At 43.2% G+C, this 17,218-nt stretch overlaps 1 protein-coding gene across 1 annotated transcript; it reads left to right on the top strand.

Annotated features, from left to right (window-relative positions):
• Window positions 1-585: 585 nt before the first annotated feature.
• Window positions 586-12,690, top strand: LOC149439381 (caveolin-2-like). The gene is made up of 3 exons (XM_089659104.1): window positions 586-981; window positions 5,459-5,646; window positions 12,389-12,690. Exons 1-3 carry the CDS (start codon window positions 832-834, stop codon window positions 12,543-12,545), a joined length of 495 nt encoding a protein of 164 aa, XP_089515230.1. The 5' UTR covers window positions 586-831; the 3' UTR covers window positions 12,546-12,690.
• Window positions 12,691-17,218: the final 4,528 nt, after the last annotated feature.

Raw genomic sequence — 17,218 nt, 5'->3', positions numbered from 1 at the left:
CAGCCAATGGGCACAAAGCCTGGGAAACATGGTGGGGTGTGCACAGTGTGGGGGGGGAGTTTGCTCAGACCATTTAAGCCCCTCCCACTGTCAGCACAATTTTGACACACCCAGCAGCATGTGGTGCGCTTGTCATGCTACTCTTATTCCCACCTCCTGCTCCTCCCCTGTCCCACCTTCAATAAGGGTGGGCGTGATCAGTAGGGTTTCCCTGGATTTAATTTTGAACATCTGGTCCCCTTAGTATATTAGGACACACCTAAGCTTTCCAATTGATTTGTATCCAATCAGATCAGGTCTTTGCACTACATACTTGTTGGTAAATCTAAAAAAGATTGCACACATGTATGTTAAGCATAAATCTCTCACAGGCTCCTGAGCTTTTCAGCCCACATTTTCTCCCATCTTTCAAGGCTAAAGATATTCAATTGCTCCTCCATGCAGACCTCCGGGCCAATGCAGGTGATGCACACTGCCGTCCTATGAATGGTCGGAGCAGGGGCAGATAATCCAGCACAGCTGGGGTGCCAGCGTTCCAGTGACCATATTTATATCATAGTGACAGTTGGGTCTGGCATGTCACAGAGAAGTGTGAGGGAGGGAGAGGAGCTCTGAAATATTATCCACAGCAACTCCAACAGTGCAGGGAGAGGTGGTGGAAGGAATTGAAGAGACACTGTCACACAACAGGGGAAGGTACGGAAAGTTTGTTTGGACAAAGCCCTGCATTTGAATAAGGTAGCACCAGTTTCTGCACGTGGGTTCCTATCCACCCCGGACCTTCACACACAAATCTGATCGACACAACTCAGCTCCTGAACCTCGCTTGCCATGATTCCTGATCAATATTTAATCGAATGTCCAATGGACACTGACAAAGATGAGAAGTACCTGCAAAGTCAAGCCAACACCACAGTCTACAGTGATGCCCCCTTGAGACTAGATGTGCGGGATCCACGGGGGGTAAACAAGCACCTCAAGGTACCTATATAGACATATATGTGTATATGTATATACTAGAATCCTTTAATGAGGAATATACTGACAAGTACTGGCTTATTTATAAAACCTCATTCACATGGGGCATACTACAGTATACACCCGTGCTAGGGCCGTGTTTACCTGCTCAAGTGTTCTGTGCATCCCCATGCAGGCAGTCCCATTCATGTCAGTTGGGACGCAGCAGCTACACGGACACAGTGCTTCCAATTTGACATCTGCATGAGTGCATGGCCCCAAACGCACACTGTCTGCACTTGCATGGATGTCAGATTGGGAGCAGTGCTGGTATGCTGTAGTACTCCCATGTGAATGAGGCCTTAAAGCAGTGTAAAGAGCATTAATGATGGGTAACACCCAGAACTCCATTGCTGCAAGCCTGATTTCAGTTTTTGGAAGATTTTTACAAAGGCTGCCAGAAGGCAATAAAAACAGGCAGTTGAGCGAAGCACAAAGGGTGAACTATCAAAGGCAGATCTCAGTATGGGGTAAAGATCAGTAGCTGGTGGAGCCGATTTCTAATCATGTGGTCACAATGACAGTGGTCACATGATCGCCAATCCTTCCCATCTCCGGGTGTTACGAACTGTTTAAAGAGATGCCAGGGCAGGCAGGAAGGGGTTAAAGTGTATGTAAAGGCTACATTTCATTCTTAGTTTTAGAGTGGGGAAGGGTTAGACCCTCTGTCAGGTCAAACCCTTAGCTGGAAAAGTGGGGAACCTTAGGCAAAAAAGACCTGTACAAAGGGCAGAGTACATTGCCAGGATCAGCATTCAGAGGAAGGAAAGGATTCCTTTTTCTGGATACCCAGAAAACCCCTAGGAGGGCCTATGAGTAGTGTAAAGGGTAACATAGTGCCTGAATGAACTGAAAGCATAAGGGAGGCAAGCGCTACTAATTCCAATTGCGTTGTAAGAACTAAATACAGAACCTGTCAGTCTCAAACTGTTTATGCTACCTTGCTAGACCTAAAAGAATATATCAAATTTTTTGGGAAAAAGAATCAATCTTTAATTAAGTGATTGTATGAGTGTTTTTTGTGGCTCACCCCTTCTCTGCTTACAGTACCCACCCAGGTGGTGATCTTCACTCAATGAAGAGTTCGGGGCTTGGTTGCTATTTGACATTTTGGGGTGCATCAGATAGCATGTTCCTCCACTGCAAGGGTGGACTGACAACTCATGGGGCCCCCGGGCAATAGGGGATCATGGGGCCCCTGTGTCCTTGCCCAAACTCAAAAAAGCCTATGAAAAAGGTACCAGGGGCATCTCATGGGGCCCCTTACTGACCCCGGGCCCTCGGGCAGTGCCCAGGGGATCATGGGGCCCCTGTGTCCTTGCCCAAACTCAAAAAAGCCTATGAAAAGGGTACCAGGGGCATCTCATGGGGCCCCCTACTGACCCCAGGGGATCATGGGGCCCCTGTGTCCTTGCCCAAACTCAAAAAAGCCTATGAAAAAGGTACCAGGGGCATCTCATGGGGCCCCCTACTGACCCCGGGCCCTCGGGCAGTGCCGAGTTTCCAAATGGTCAGTCCGCCCCTGCTCCACTGTAGTTCTTCATGCTGACCCCTACATCATTACTTTGTCCTGTACCCTGTAACTGTCACTTAACTAGCATTTTAGGTCTAGGTGTAAGTACCCCATATGCTTTTCCACCAACAATAATGCATAGACTATTCAGGGACAGACACAAAGAGGACCTGGTCAAATTTTTATAACAGGGCGTAAGCCTAGAACCTTTTACTATACATGAGAATGTACTACTGGCAGTAACATGATTTGTGGGGGATGGAGTGCCGCCCCTGCCATTCCTGCTGTCCTGGGCCATGGCTTGTGTTGATTATACAGAAACCCAGCCCTGAACGCACAGCTGCTATGGCCTGCAAATTGCATAGACATGGAATGCAATACAGAAATATCCATGGCATAGTTACATTGCACTGGGGTCATCGCTTGTCTGATCTCTTATTTTGCTTTACTGGGGGGAGATGGGAAAATGCTTGCATTGAAAAGACACAGATAGATTTGCAGCCAATTTAGCTGTATTACTGTTGGATCTGATAATGTTTATTTGACAATAAGCACTCCAGAACTCAAGACATCTCTCTGACTGACTATTCAAAGGGGAAGAATCAACTTGTTAGTTTTACTTCATCATTCTGCTCTCTTTTACCCCAAATCCATAGACACCAATACACTAAACTGATCCCAGCATGAATGTTTTTGAAAAGATCATTAGGCTGTAACTTGGTGCCCTCATTTAACTGATTACTCTAGGCACCTCAAGCATTTTCTTACTTTGTAGGTTGAAGTAACTATTATTGCATACTAGTATTAGTAATGATAATAACGTTAGATAGTGGAGCCCCCATTAAGCAAATTTTTTAAAAGCAACAGTTAAAAAAAAAAAATTCTGTTTTGAGGTATCACCATTGATGTCCTACAGAGATACACTATATTTCCAAAAGTATTGGTTGGCCTGCCTTTGCATACACATGAACTTTAATGGCATCCCAGTCTTAGTCCATAGGGTTCAATATTGAGTTGGCCCGCCCTTTGCAGCTATAACAGCTTAAACTCTTCTGGGAAGGCTGTCCACAAGGTTTAGGAGGGTGTCTATGGGAATGTTTGACCATTCTTCCAGAAGCGCATTTGTGAGGTCAGGCACTGATGTCGGATGAGAAGGCCTGGCTCACAGTCTCTGCTCCAATTCACCCCAAAGGTGTTCTACCGGGTTGAGGCCAGGACTCTGTGCAGGCCAGTCAAGTTCCTCCACCCCAAACTCGCTCATCCATGTCCTTATGGACTTCGCTTTGTGCACTGGTGTGCAGTCATGTTGAAACAGGAAGGGGCCATCCCCAAACTCTTCCCACAAAGTTGGGAGCATGAAATTGTCCAAAATGTATGCTGATGCCTTAAGAGTTCACTTCACTGGAACTAAGGGGGCCAAGCTCAACCCCTACCCCTGAAAAACAACTCCACACCATAATCCCCCTCTACCAAACTTTACACTTGGCACAATGCAGTCAAGTACCGTTCTCCTGGCAACCGCCAAACCCAGCCACGTCCATTGGATTGCCAGACAGAGAAGCGTGATTCGTCACTCCAGAGAACGTCTCCACTGCTCTAGAGTCCAGTGGCGGCATGCTTTACACGGCACCATGCTTAAATTCACTGAGTTCCTGAGAGTTACTCATTTTTTCACAAGTATTTGTAGTAGCAGCCTGCATGCTTAGGTGCTTGATTTTATACATCTGTGGCCATGGAGGTGATTGGAACACCTAATCCAATGATTTGGAGGGGTGTACCAATACTTTTGGCAATATAGTGCATATGCAGATGTAGATATCTATACAATTCAGAAAAATACTCAAGGCAGATTATGGCATGGTTTAGAAGAGGGACATACTTTTCCATTACACCTCAGAATTTCTTATTAACATCATACCATTTGGATGTTGTGTGGGGTACACTTATTTTATATGGGGCTTCCAGATTCCAATAAGTCGTCCCCCCGCAGACCAACACCACACATGCTCTGGGCCAGGAATGTGGGGAAGAGGCCCTTATCCCCATCAACATGGGGCCAAGGTATCCAGTCCATGTTGAGGGCACGTTGCCTAGCATGGTGCAGTAGGGAGGGTGCACGCTCACTGCCCCCCACTTCTTTTAACCAGGCAGGCTGCATGTTTGGACAAAGGTCTGTTATAGATTTTGGGCGGGACCCCATGCCTATTTTTTGTGTGTGAAGTCCCCCTTAAAATCCATTCTAGACCCTCATCAAGCATAAGGGTCTGGTATGGATTTGGGGCAGGACCCCTATTTCTTTTTTTCTATTTTTCATGGGGGCCCCTTTATGTCTAGGACAAGGGTCTAGTATGTTTGGTGAGGAAAATGTAAGAATCCCATTGACCTTATTATAGGAAGTAGCAATATGGCAAAAAAAGCTCTGTTGGCAGAATCAGCAGTATCCCTCATCTTCTTCAGCTGCACATACAGTATACAAAGGGGCAGGGACAACTGTGACATCATTGGTCTAATATGTCTTCATGGCCATGTTGCGTTAATGACATTGACCTAATATGACCATGTTAGGTTAATGGAGTGACAAGCATCCTCGCCCCTTTGTGAATGTGCAGCTGCTTGGTGGGGAATCCCCCTCCCACAGCTGATTGACCCAGCACTGGCAGCTTACGTATGCATTCAGATGAACATGGGTCCAGAACGATCCCAAGCTGATTCATACTGGAGACATTGCCTTCTCTCTATATATTTTTTTGGGTAGACTGACCCTTAAAATGCAGCACAGTGTCAGAATCATATTTACCAAAGTGTCCCTAATGCTGGCAAATGTTAACTAGCATTATGACTTCCAACTAGAGCGTACTGCAAGTTGCAAGTAGAGGCTCCCCCTGTCTATTCATTTCAAATTGACTGTTATTGCATTTCTTGTTGCAGGTAGATTTTTCAGATGTCCTAGCTGAACCGGACTCATTTCACAGTTTTGACAAAGTCTGGACCTGGAGTGATATCTTGTTTGAATCCTCTAAGCTCTGGTGCTATCGAATCATCTCCTTGCTGTGTGCTGTTCCAGTGTCCCTGATCTCTGGCCTCCTCTTTGCTATCCTGGGGTGCATCCACATATGGTAAGCAATCTGGACATGCAGCATTAGCAGCACTAAGACAAATAGAAACATCAGTCGAACACAGTGTACAGTCCCATCCTCTGCACAGTCTCTACCAAACAATCCTCCCGCTAAACTGGCCTGGCCCACCCAGAGGAAGGAGGAATCCCGGTGTCCTCCAAAGGGGAAAGCCATTGTCCGGAATGCTACATGGTATTTGCTGGTGAGGCCCTTGAGAGCCTTAATCAGTTACAAATTGTCCCTTCTTTATCTGTTTCTACTACTGACCACCCTTAACTACCTTTCAACTCCCCTGTTTCAAGGATGCTTAACCTAGGTAGGAACATTCCTAGTGGCCAAATGAAGGACTACTGCTTAACCTCCCTAGCGGTCTGATTATGTCCATATTTCTGTGCTCAAAGCAGTACATTTTTGTTGCATGGAAATATTTATTTTTTTTATTGTAGGCCTGTAATTTTTAGGAATAACTCACTGAAATCTGTCCGAACAAGAGTAAACATTCTGGGTAAGATAAAACTTGAAACACAAAATCATAAATTATAATTTAATAAATAATCATAAAAAATAATATAATAATACATTTAATTCAATAATATATTCAAACCAAAAACACTGAAATTTGAAATATAGCGCCAAGTTCGCACATCACTGACCAAAGTCGCAAAATCGTTTTCAACGTCTGATGACGAATTTCCCCACGAATCATTATCACTCAATTCTGCAAGTGGTTCTGATTTACTATCGCTGTTCTCTAGCTGGTCTAAAACTGCTTTTGACCTAAAGGGGCGCTTTTTGGTCGCCATGGACATTTCTCAGTTTCCAGGCACAAAGAACAGTAAAAATGCAGGCAGGGCGCGGGAAAAAGCACTCGAGACAAAATGTATGTGAAATGGTTTGATACAGTAATGTTTTACTGTGTGATTTTAGTGAATGTCACTTTGTCATTTTCAAATTTCCCGCCGTTCCGTCCCCCCGTACGTCCCGATGCTCGCAGGGGACGGAACCCGGAAGACAGATGCCGGCATCCGCCGGATTACATTGCCGGGGACACTGCAGGAGGGACATCGCAGGAGCGCAGGACAAGGTAAGTGATCGAGGGATCGCGGAGCAGCGCCGCATGGTAAGCCCGAGTGTAGCTCGGGGTTACTGCTTGTGGTACTGAAAGTTTACCCTGAGCTACACTCGGGAATACCGCCAGGGAGGTTAAGCCAACAAAGGAAGCTGTAGCAGGGTCCTACAAGCTACTGAGTAGCTAGCTAGAGAATGAATGTTGCTCTTTTGCTCGCAACGTCTAGCCACAGCACTGATACCTAGTAGTGTACTATGTGCGCTGATTTACCTTCCAAAGGATTTGTATTGCTGTCCATGCAGTCTTAAGATTTCACATCTCTGCCACAGAGCACAGCCCTGTCTTAAAGGTCAGGAGACCTTATTTTCTCTGCAGCAGTGACGTAACACATATAGTTCTTGTCACTCCCCCAGCTTGTGACTGGACAGTGAAAGGAGAAGTAGCAGACTTATAAGCTCATCTCTTTTTCACTGCTCTCTCCACCTATCAGCATACTGCTTGTTCTTGGCATTTTCCCTAAGAAAACAAGCAGAGCATCATGGAATACTATGAAAAATATGTTATTGTATAAAATGAGTTAGACTGTTTGAGTTGCAATAACTGCTGTTTCTTCAGTCAAGCCATGTTTACATGTTCCATAACTTTCACATATCTGCAGCTTTGCTGATGATATGTCACCTCTAACCCAAAGACCAGCAGGCATTCTTGTACTTGTAGTTCCATGACTTCTGCTTGCAAGGTTCAGCTGTTACCTGTTATCCCGCAAGACTTGTGTTCAAGATTGTTTATCCATCTGCTGTTAATTCAATTAGCCACACACCTGACACAGTCAGAACATCTCTCTTCTATTTAAGCTTGGCTCAATCCCTCTTGCACTGCCTGAGCAATAGCTAGTATTCCTAGTGCCAGGTTGCCCAGTGGTCCCCCTGATTCCTAGAGTCGAAGTTTCTTAGTGTCCCACAGTGTTACCTAATAGAGAAGGTTCCTAGTGTCCACCATGATTCCTAGTTGAGCAGTTTCCTAATGTCCCACAATAGGCATAGGACACACATCTCTGCCACACTTCCTAAAAGGAGAATTATAAAAAAAAAAGATTACTTAAACTCACAACTGCTGTTTTTTAACCAATACTATTCCTTCATATTGGCTTTTGAAGTCTACAAATGCAACAATCTAAAATATGGAAAGGTTTAGCACTGGGAAACACTTTTTCAAAGATAAATAGTTCATTTTATATACAGCTATATAGATCAGACTCAAATAAGGAACAAATGAGGAGGAAAGAGAGACTTTGATCTAAATCAAGGACAGTCCCTTGAAATCAGGGACAGTTGGGAAGCATGGTTGATTTCCTAAAGGTAAATAGACTGTGTATTGTGCAACTGCAATTGTACTTTGTGTGGGGACTTGCTCTAGAACTTTAAAAAAAGAGGAGAAGCTCTGCTGACTTCCATCATCATGTGCAAGCAAATATGTCATTTTTTTTATTTACCTTGCATTTGATTAGATATTGTTTGCAAAGTGAAGCTTCACCTCCTTTACTAAGCTCTGAAGCAAATGCCCTTGCAAAATGCAGTCTATTTGCCTTTAGTAAATCAATCCCTCAGTGTGTTCCTGCTTACAACCTATATCTGTGCACTTGATGTGTCCTTTGAGCATTCCAGTGTCTTTGTGTCTCTGTTTCTCCTGTGTACCTTTGCCAGCTTTTAGCCTTTCAGCCCTTATGTGATCTCCTTTGGATTCCTGTCTGCTATTTGCTAGCATCACCCAAGTCTGCAGTCTGTTTTAGTGTCTCCCAGTGTATTTCCAGTCTGTTTGCTGCTTGATGTCCCTGTGCACATCTTCTGCTCCTACAGGTTCCTTTTTGTCCCTCGTTGCATTTCTTCTCACTCCTAGTTGTCTTGTGGGTCTCTGTGCACCTGTTTCCAATGTCTGTGTGTTAACATGCACACCTGCCAGCTTGGGCTGTACTCCCTACTGTCCTGTGATCCCTGTGCCTCAGTGCTGCAAGGGATTCTTATGTTTATCAGCCCTTAGTTCCCAGTAGCTGCCCACTTGGATGAGCCAGAGAACTACAACCTGGGAATCATCTGCAGCACAACTCATCTCCACCTTCAGGAGCTCTGGGGAAGACATGACAGTTCCCTAGACTCTGCACCACAGCCCTGCCCTTCATTGTTCATGTATTCTACCCATATAGTAGCAATAAGTATCCATCCTGTAGTGCCCTCCTAGTTAAGTTGTTAGTAGAATTAGGCAAATTTAAATTTTTGGCTCCTCTGTAGCCAGTGGAGCAGAGTTTGATTACTTTGGCTGTTCTGGGTCCTGCTGGTTGTAGACTAAACTACGTTCCCCTGTCTGTTAGTAATTGCTAGAACAGACTTTCCCAACAATTGAACACAGAGGAACCCTTGAAATAACTTTCTGGTCTCAGTGAACCCCTGCTAGTAATTACTATATCTACAACTCATGATACATTAGTGTGATAAGTCAGTGTGAAGAATGCTTCTTTACACTTGCGGTCATTGGGAAGAATTACCCTTTTACAGATAGCTAAAAAGATCAATGGTGTCAGCGGGAACTTATCTGAGAAGCAGAAATTGCTCATTATTCAAGGAACCCCTAACAACCTCTGGAAGAACACTAAGATTCCATGGAACCCTGGTTGAGAAACCCTGTTCTACATTATAGTGGGTTTAAAGAGGTAGACCCTGTGCTATATATTCAGCAGGGGGCTGAGGTGTGTTTAAATAGTTTGGGGCCTAGAACAGCAGGATCCTTGTCCTGGAGGAGGAGACCCTGCCTAAAGTGTTGCTGCCCTTCTGGGCAAGTCAACTGAAGACTGCAGGAGTTTCATAGAGGTCCCAGCTTATGGAGAACCGGGGTTCCTATCTCTTAAAGTTGCTGAGAACAGTTTGGAGAGAGCCCACTGAGGATCTGGCCTGGAGGCTCATGGTACAGGGTTTGGCTGGTACTGGATGGAGACATCCATGTACACGGGGACACCGTGAGCAGAGGCCTGACAGAGAGAGAGATCCTAGTGACTGTTGTTGCTGGAACCCTGGGAGAAACTGTTCCAGAGTTCCTGGCTTAAGACTTAAGAGCTGTATATCCACTACCTCTTATCACAAGAGGTTCACCCTGAAGAGTTAACTATTACCAGAGTGTTCTCTGTTATAGTTTGCGCTAAATGCGGAGTATCCCAAGGCTCACCCTACACCCCAACCAAGTTTAACCAGCATTAAACGTCAAAAAGACACTTGCCTGAGTATTGCGTTGAGAGACTGGGAAACTACTGTGTACCTGACTGTCATGCACCCAATAGGGAATAGAACCTGGGACAAAATGGCAAGACCGGCCTGGGGTCTGCACTACATTCCTGTCCTAGACTCCTCGTGTACCTCAATTGTATTCTATGTACCTGCATTCCCTGGGACCTTTGTGCACTTCCATGTAACTTATATATATTGTTACCTCTGTGTTCCTGTAATCTCAGTATCCCACTGCTGCTAGAGTAATCCAGTAAGCCCATGCACATTACTGTGAGCCCTGCACCTCAGGGCAGTAAGTGTTTCCTACCAGTGTCTTGCATGCCTGTAAGACCAGTATCCCAGTGCTGCACTAGACTCCTTCCATTCATGTGAATCCTAAATTTCATGCTTTCCAACATTCTCATCTCTGTGCTTCCCTGTACCAGGTCAACTGTAGCCTGCATGGGTGTGCTCTTTGAGTATACCACCATCCAGCGTCCAGGGTACATGGAGGGTCCACAATCCCAACCATAAATGACAGTCCTCGTTTGTGACTATTACATACACATGTATTCTCTGTTTATGGAGTTTTGTGATATTCAGGGAGTTAGACCACTTTCTGCTGTCTCTAAGCCAGTTTTAGTTATATTTTAATTTAAATCATCCTTGCTATTCCTTTTGCTATCCCCTCTAGCACACCTAGCGTTATCTGTACATTGAGGCTGTTGTAAGATTTGTATTGCACTTGTAGAGCTAGCCGCCTGATGGGCCCGCTAGTTTGTCCCAGGTTCTCTTTCCAATTAGGTGTAAATGCAACCAGCCACACAGTAGCTTGGACAGTCTCACAACTCAGTGACCCCAGGCTTGGAATGACTTTTTATGTTTTAATGCTAGGGGGCAAACTTGGGGTACAGGGAGGGCTGTGGGATACTCCAGAATACACTGTACAAAAAGCCCTTCAGTCTGGGGTCTTCTACTCTTGGACAAGAACTCTGCTGCTCCAGGCCCCAGACTATATATGCACGCTTCAGCCACCTACTGGGCATCGTCTCCCCCAGGAATTGGCTTAAACTATATAAATATTCAGGCCAAGGGTTTGCCTCTTCCAACCCACTACATTCTAGAATCCACTAGAAGGCAGGGGGAAGCAGTTGAGCCTGCAGCTAGTGAGACCTAGAACAGCCTAAATTAATGGCACACCGCTCCACTGGTTACAGAGGAGCTAAACAACTAAATTTACCTGACCCTTGCTAACAAACCAATTCTAGAAAGATGCTACTTGGACTTAGTCCTGTTACAATTCTTTAGCATTTCCCAAATAACAGCTGTGAAATCTGTGAAAAAAAAAACATTTTACCTTCAGAAGATACAATGATATTTTTCCTTTTTTTCTGTAGGCTGTCAACCAAAAGGAAGAAAAATCCAGGGATGATGTAATTGATTCTTATTGTGTTAACATCAGTTTTTTCACAGAGTTTCACAGCTGGTATCTGAAGAATGCTAGAGATCTGTGATAGGAATGGGAGCACAACAAAAAGCACTCACCAGCCTGTAGGCATACATAGGTTCTGTTAGATGGGACAGCAAAAGAAATAATTGTCACCTTGAAGAAAAGTTTGTGAAGTGCCCAGAAACATGAGATGCTGAACAATCTGGGCAGATATGGTCAAATCATGGCACAATCAATTGTCTATGGGAACTCTGTGACTTCTCCTGACATCTTTGTGCAGATCTATTAGCTTGGTTATCTAAACAGCTCTGGAGAGGAAGTGAGCATTGCAGACCGAGCTGATTTTTAAAAAATTTTAAACATGAGGTTGAGGTTCCTTTCTCAAATAAAAAATCATTTGACTAGACTTTGGTTTAAGAGATGTAATTTTAATAATCCTCCTCCCCAGAGTTTTGTAATTCTCTTAAAAGACTTAAAGAAAACTGATTCTTTCTCAACTTGATGGGGAATCTTCCTGTAAGGCAGTGTTTCTCAACTCCAGTCCTCATGGACCCCCAACAGGTCATGTTTTCAGGATTTCCATTATTTTGCACAGGTGATTTGATCAGTTTCACTGCCTTAGTAATTACCACAGCTGTTTCATATGAGGGAAATCCTGAAAACATGACCTGTTGGGGGTCCATGAGGACTGGAGTTGAGAAACACTGCTGTAAGGGCACCCTATCCTTTATAAAAAAAGTGAAGGAATCGTGTGTCACACAAGTGGTGAATATAAGGGTGGGTCACGTTACTAAGGGACTCAGAGAATGGGAAGATATCATGTTCTCAGGGAGAAATTTGTCCATCTCTAATATTTACTGTGACTGTCACCCATATCTATAAAGACGGTAGTAAAAAAACATTGTTTTATCCATGTATTGTTAGCTGATATTTTCTTTTTAAGTATATTGGTATCTATTTTCTGATTCACAGGTGTGCTATGCCATGTATTCAACTCTGCAATATCTGTATGCCCCCCATCCGGACACTGTGGGCAAGTCTGTTGGACATCTTCGTAGCTCCTGTCTGTGCCAGTCTGGGGCGATGCTTGAGTTTCATATATGTGAATGTGACCAAGCAACGGGCGTAACAGACCAAGGTGTGAATTTCAAACAAACGGAAGATAAAATATAGTAACCCTGCAAAGCATTTTGGGATTTAAATCTGAAAAGAGAAAGCACTAAATGCATTGCAACAGTGGAATGACATGGAGAACAATAAAAAGCTATTTTTTATTTTTTTCTCTTTGATTTCTTTTCAAATCATATAAATGTAAGGGCCTATTCACACTTGTGTGTTTTAATGCAGAAAATCTCATGTTTTTGCTGCTTGAAACCGCATGTCAAGTAGAAATTCATTTTTTTCCGTTTTTTTGAAACACTTAATGGTTAAGAGCATTAAACACTGTCAACTCATTTTGGGGGAAAACGCCTCCCTCTTCTTCAGGACTTGAGCAGTTGACATTAATAAAATCACAAAGAATACACTAAGGGACCTGTGTTAAGGCTTGATGAAGACTAACGTTTCCTGAGGGCACTAAAGGCAGTTGGCTGAGTGGCATCAGGAAACAGAACCCCTAGTGCATTCTGTCGTGATTTTATTAACGTTGACTGCTGAAGCCCTGAAGAAGGGGAATTTTTTTTGCCCACACCACATTGGCCTAATTGATGCTCTTAACCAATAAATGTTTCAAAAAGTACTTCAAGTGAGATGAACTTTTATACCACGCACTCCCCAGTGCAAATCCAAGAATTTACTGTCTGGTGAGTGCTTCCTTTTCCGCTATCAGAGAGTATAGAACCAGCACCACGGAAATTGTATAAGACAACAGTAAGCTGCAGAACCTAGCCTATAAACTTATAGGATATACAAAAGTTCAAAAAAATAGGTTGCGCTTAAATACATACAAAAGTGTAACAAAAAATTTGGCAAAACAATAAAAAACAATATTTTAAATCAAAATTAAATCCAGCAAAAACGAAAAAGTCCAAAAGTTCAAATAATCAATGTCCAAAATAATTAATCCCCAAGTGAATCCACCACCAAAAATGGTTAAATAAAACTCACCAGAGTAATATGCTGATTGTGGAATAAAACAGCATATAGCACTTGTTACTCTGGGAGCAATGATTAATATAGTGACAGAAACACTGAAGAAATGAGGGATGAACTCCAACAGATGATGTTCTGCAAAGCTGAAAATCCACTCCAAAGGTGATTTAGTATCCAAACTGAGAGATGATCAGACCGTCACTCGAAAGAAAAAAGTGAACAATCATGGTGCAGTATGTTTTTAAAAAACATCAACTTTAATGAAGAAATGCATTTACAAGGAAGGTGTCCAGACTGACACCAGTATAGACAGCATGTGTAATGAATACAAAGGACTCAGACCCAGCTAAATATGCACATACAAAGTGCAAGCAGGCCAGGAGCATGCTGAACTTCACATCCAAAGGCACCGCCCTAAGCTTTTCGTCATCGACGTCCTCACGGAGCGGATCAAAGAGGTAGCTATCAGAGAGGTAGCAGCCTAGGAGCAGAACAGGATCCACCTATACAATACTTCATATAAATGGATATGCTTCTTTGAAAGAAAAATCACTTTATGGTTGATTCATCAGAACCAACTTTTACTTCTTTCACGCACATACTTCAAGTATTTATTCCTATATAGCTGGTTAAAAGCTAGATACTACAATTTAATATGGTATGACAGTATATAGATCTATTCACATGCTCAGCAACACACACAGAACAGTGCAAATCCACCTTAAAAAAAGGCATCACAGCCAGTGAAATCATTTATATCCGAATGGAGAATTTCATCTTATATCTTGTTGTTATCAGACAATGCAAAGTGAAAATATATATTGAGGATTCATAGTTTCTGTCGCCTTAGGCCAATTGTGTTGCCATCCCCCTCTTTCTACAGTTGACTCTTCTGTGCCTCCCACCTTTTTTTAAAGCAAGCTGTGGGGGTGTTCACTCACTGAATAAATTATCATGAATATTTATGTGTCAGTCATTCTGAAGAATAATCATTCGTTAAGATCAGATCTTACCACCTCCATCTCTGTCTTTGGATAGCCTTGGTATCATAATTACAAGATCAGATAACAAATAATGAGTCTGTATCAATAAAAAATTAGTAGAACCCTACTTAGAGCCATTACATTACCATACCGAGACAGCAAAAATAAGAAACATGTTCAAAGAGGCAGAAGAACCATACTGATACAACCAGAAAAGGAAAGGGTTTATAGCTACAGAATCACTCCTTAGATGTACGGACCAAGAGCGGGAAAACTGTACGAATGAAGCAGACCAGCCATTCTCAACTAGAGTTCCCTAAAGTTTCTCTAGATGCTGCTCCCATTTGATGATGTTAGCATAGTTCAGGGACCAAACTCCACTTGGCAGAGTCAGCTGCAGGACACCAAGGGGTTTATTTACTAAAGCTGGAGAGTCCAAAATCAGACTCCCTTCTGCATAGAAACCAATCAGCTTCTAACCTCAGCTTGTTCAATGAAGCTGTGGCAATGAAACCTGGAAGCTGATTGGTTTCTATGCAGAAGGGAGTCTGATTTTGGACTCTCCAGCTTTAGTAAATAAACCCCCAAGGGTCTGTAAGGGTGCCATTCTGACTTCCATTGTAATGGGGCATTCTTCCTATTGACCACCAATATAAAGGACATTTTTTCCACTAACTCCCAATGAATCTGTATTAGCAAGGTTCCTTGAGACCTAAACATTGTTTCATAAGTACCTCTGAGCTGAAAAAATTAATAAAGGTCGCAGTAAAGGTTGTAGCCCTCCAAAGAAATGGCCATATGACACTGGTATGCATTATTTTCATTGTACATGAAACTGATAGCTGAATTCTGACCCTGCAGGCCCTGCCTTTCTAGGCCACCGACTGGTTTGGCTGTGCAGAAATCTGGCATCTTATACTGTTTGCTGATAAATGAATCAATCTATATGAAAATATATGTTTATTGCACACCAATCATTCATTTATTACTGTTATTTGTAGCTTCTGAACCCAACCTGATGGACTCCATCCAACAGCAAGAGATGTTTTAAAACTATATTTTCCTGTTGAATTAATTAGTACTCCAACAGACAGTTAAACAACTGAAATGAAATTATGTGTATCTGCCAAGGTATTTATAATTCTGTGCAGACTGTCTTGTGATTTCATAGTAGGGATCACTTTTCCCCTGGTGTCAATTACCTACTCAAAGGACAACAATGACTATCATCACCACTAAAGAGCTACTCACTGTGCCCTCCTCTCCTGTAAACTATCTACATTAGTTATCTCCTACCCTTTGCTGTCAGAAAACATTTCAGATTGGCTCACAGTATATAACTTCCCACTTTTACCTGTTGTGGAGGGAATTGTGGAAACGATAAAAAGTAATTTCAACAAGTTTAACCAGCATCATTTTAAATGCATTTTTTTCTCTTTTTTTTAAGAATACCTAACTGGACTAAAGAGTTTTTGTGTATTTCCCAACCCAGCATCTGAATGGCACTGTATTGCAGTGTGCACACTTACTAGTCAATACATCAGTTATCTCTGGATTTCCATATTTCCATATTGTTAACCCCACATTTTGCTAAACCCTGATAGTTACAGTATCTCACAGAGGTGAGTACACCCCCCACATTTTTGTAAATATTTTATTCTATCTTTTCATGTGACAACACTGAAGAAATGACACTTTGCTACAATGTAAAGTAGTGAGTGTACAGCTTGTATAACAGTGTAAATTTGCTATCCCCTCAAAATAACTCAACATACAGCCATTAATGTCTAAACCGCTGGCAACAAAAGAGAGTACACCCCTAAGTGAAAATGTCCAAATTGGGCCCAATTTGCCATTTTCCCTCCCTGGTGTCATGTGACTCATTAGTGTTACAAGGTCTCAGGTGTGTTAAATTTGGTGTTATCGCTCTCACTCTCTCATACTGGTCACTGGAAATTCAACATGGCACCTCATGGCAGAGAACTCTCTGAGGATCTGAAAAAAATAATTGTTGCTCTACATAAATATGGCCTAGGCTATAAGAAGATTGCCCAGACCCTGAAACTGAGCTGCAGCACGGTGGCCAAGACCATACAGCGGTTTAACAGGACAGGTTCCACTTAGAACAGGCCTTGCCACGGTCAACCAAAGAAGCTGAGTGCACGTGCTCAGCATCATATCCAGAGGCTGTCTTTGGGAAACAGACTTATGAGTGCTGCTGCCAGCATTGGTGCAGAGGTTGAAGGGGTGGGGTGTCAGCCTGTCAGTGCTCAGGCCATACACCGCACACTACATCAAACTGGTCTGCATGACTGTCATCCCTTAGGGAAGCCTCTTCAAAAGATGATGCACAAGAAAGCCCGCAAACAGTTTGCTGAAGACAAGCAGACTAAGGACATGGATTACTGGAACCATGTCCTGTGTTCTGATGAGATAAACTTATTTGGTTCAGATGGTGTCAAGCATGTGTGGCGGCAGCCAGTTGAGGATTGACAAGACAAGTGTGTCTTGCCTACAGTCACACTTGCCGTTTGGAGTGTCATGGTCTGGGGCTGCATGAGTGCTGCCAACACTGGAGAGCTACAGTTCATTGAGAGAACCATGAATGCCAACATGTACTGTGAAGCAGAGCATGATCCCCTCCCTTCGGAGGCTGGGCTGCAGGGCAGTATTACAACATGATAACGACCCCAAACACACCTCCAAGACGACCACTGCCTTTCTTATA

The sequence above is a fragment of the Staurois parvus genome, unplaced genomic scaffold (assembly GCF_062004578.1).
Source record: "Staurois parvus isolate SC_StPar_1 unplaced genomic scaffold, SC_StPar_1.0 ptg001132l, whole genome shotgun sequence".
NCBI classification, from domain to species: domain Eukaryota; kingdom Metazoa; phylum Chordata; class Amphibia; order Anura; family Ranidae; genus Staurois; species Staurois parvus.
Note: the sequence above shows the minus strand (reverse complement) of the source record. Positions and strands in the feature narration are given on the sequence as shown.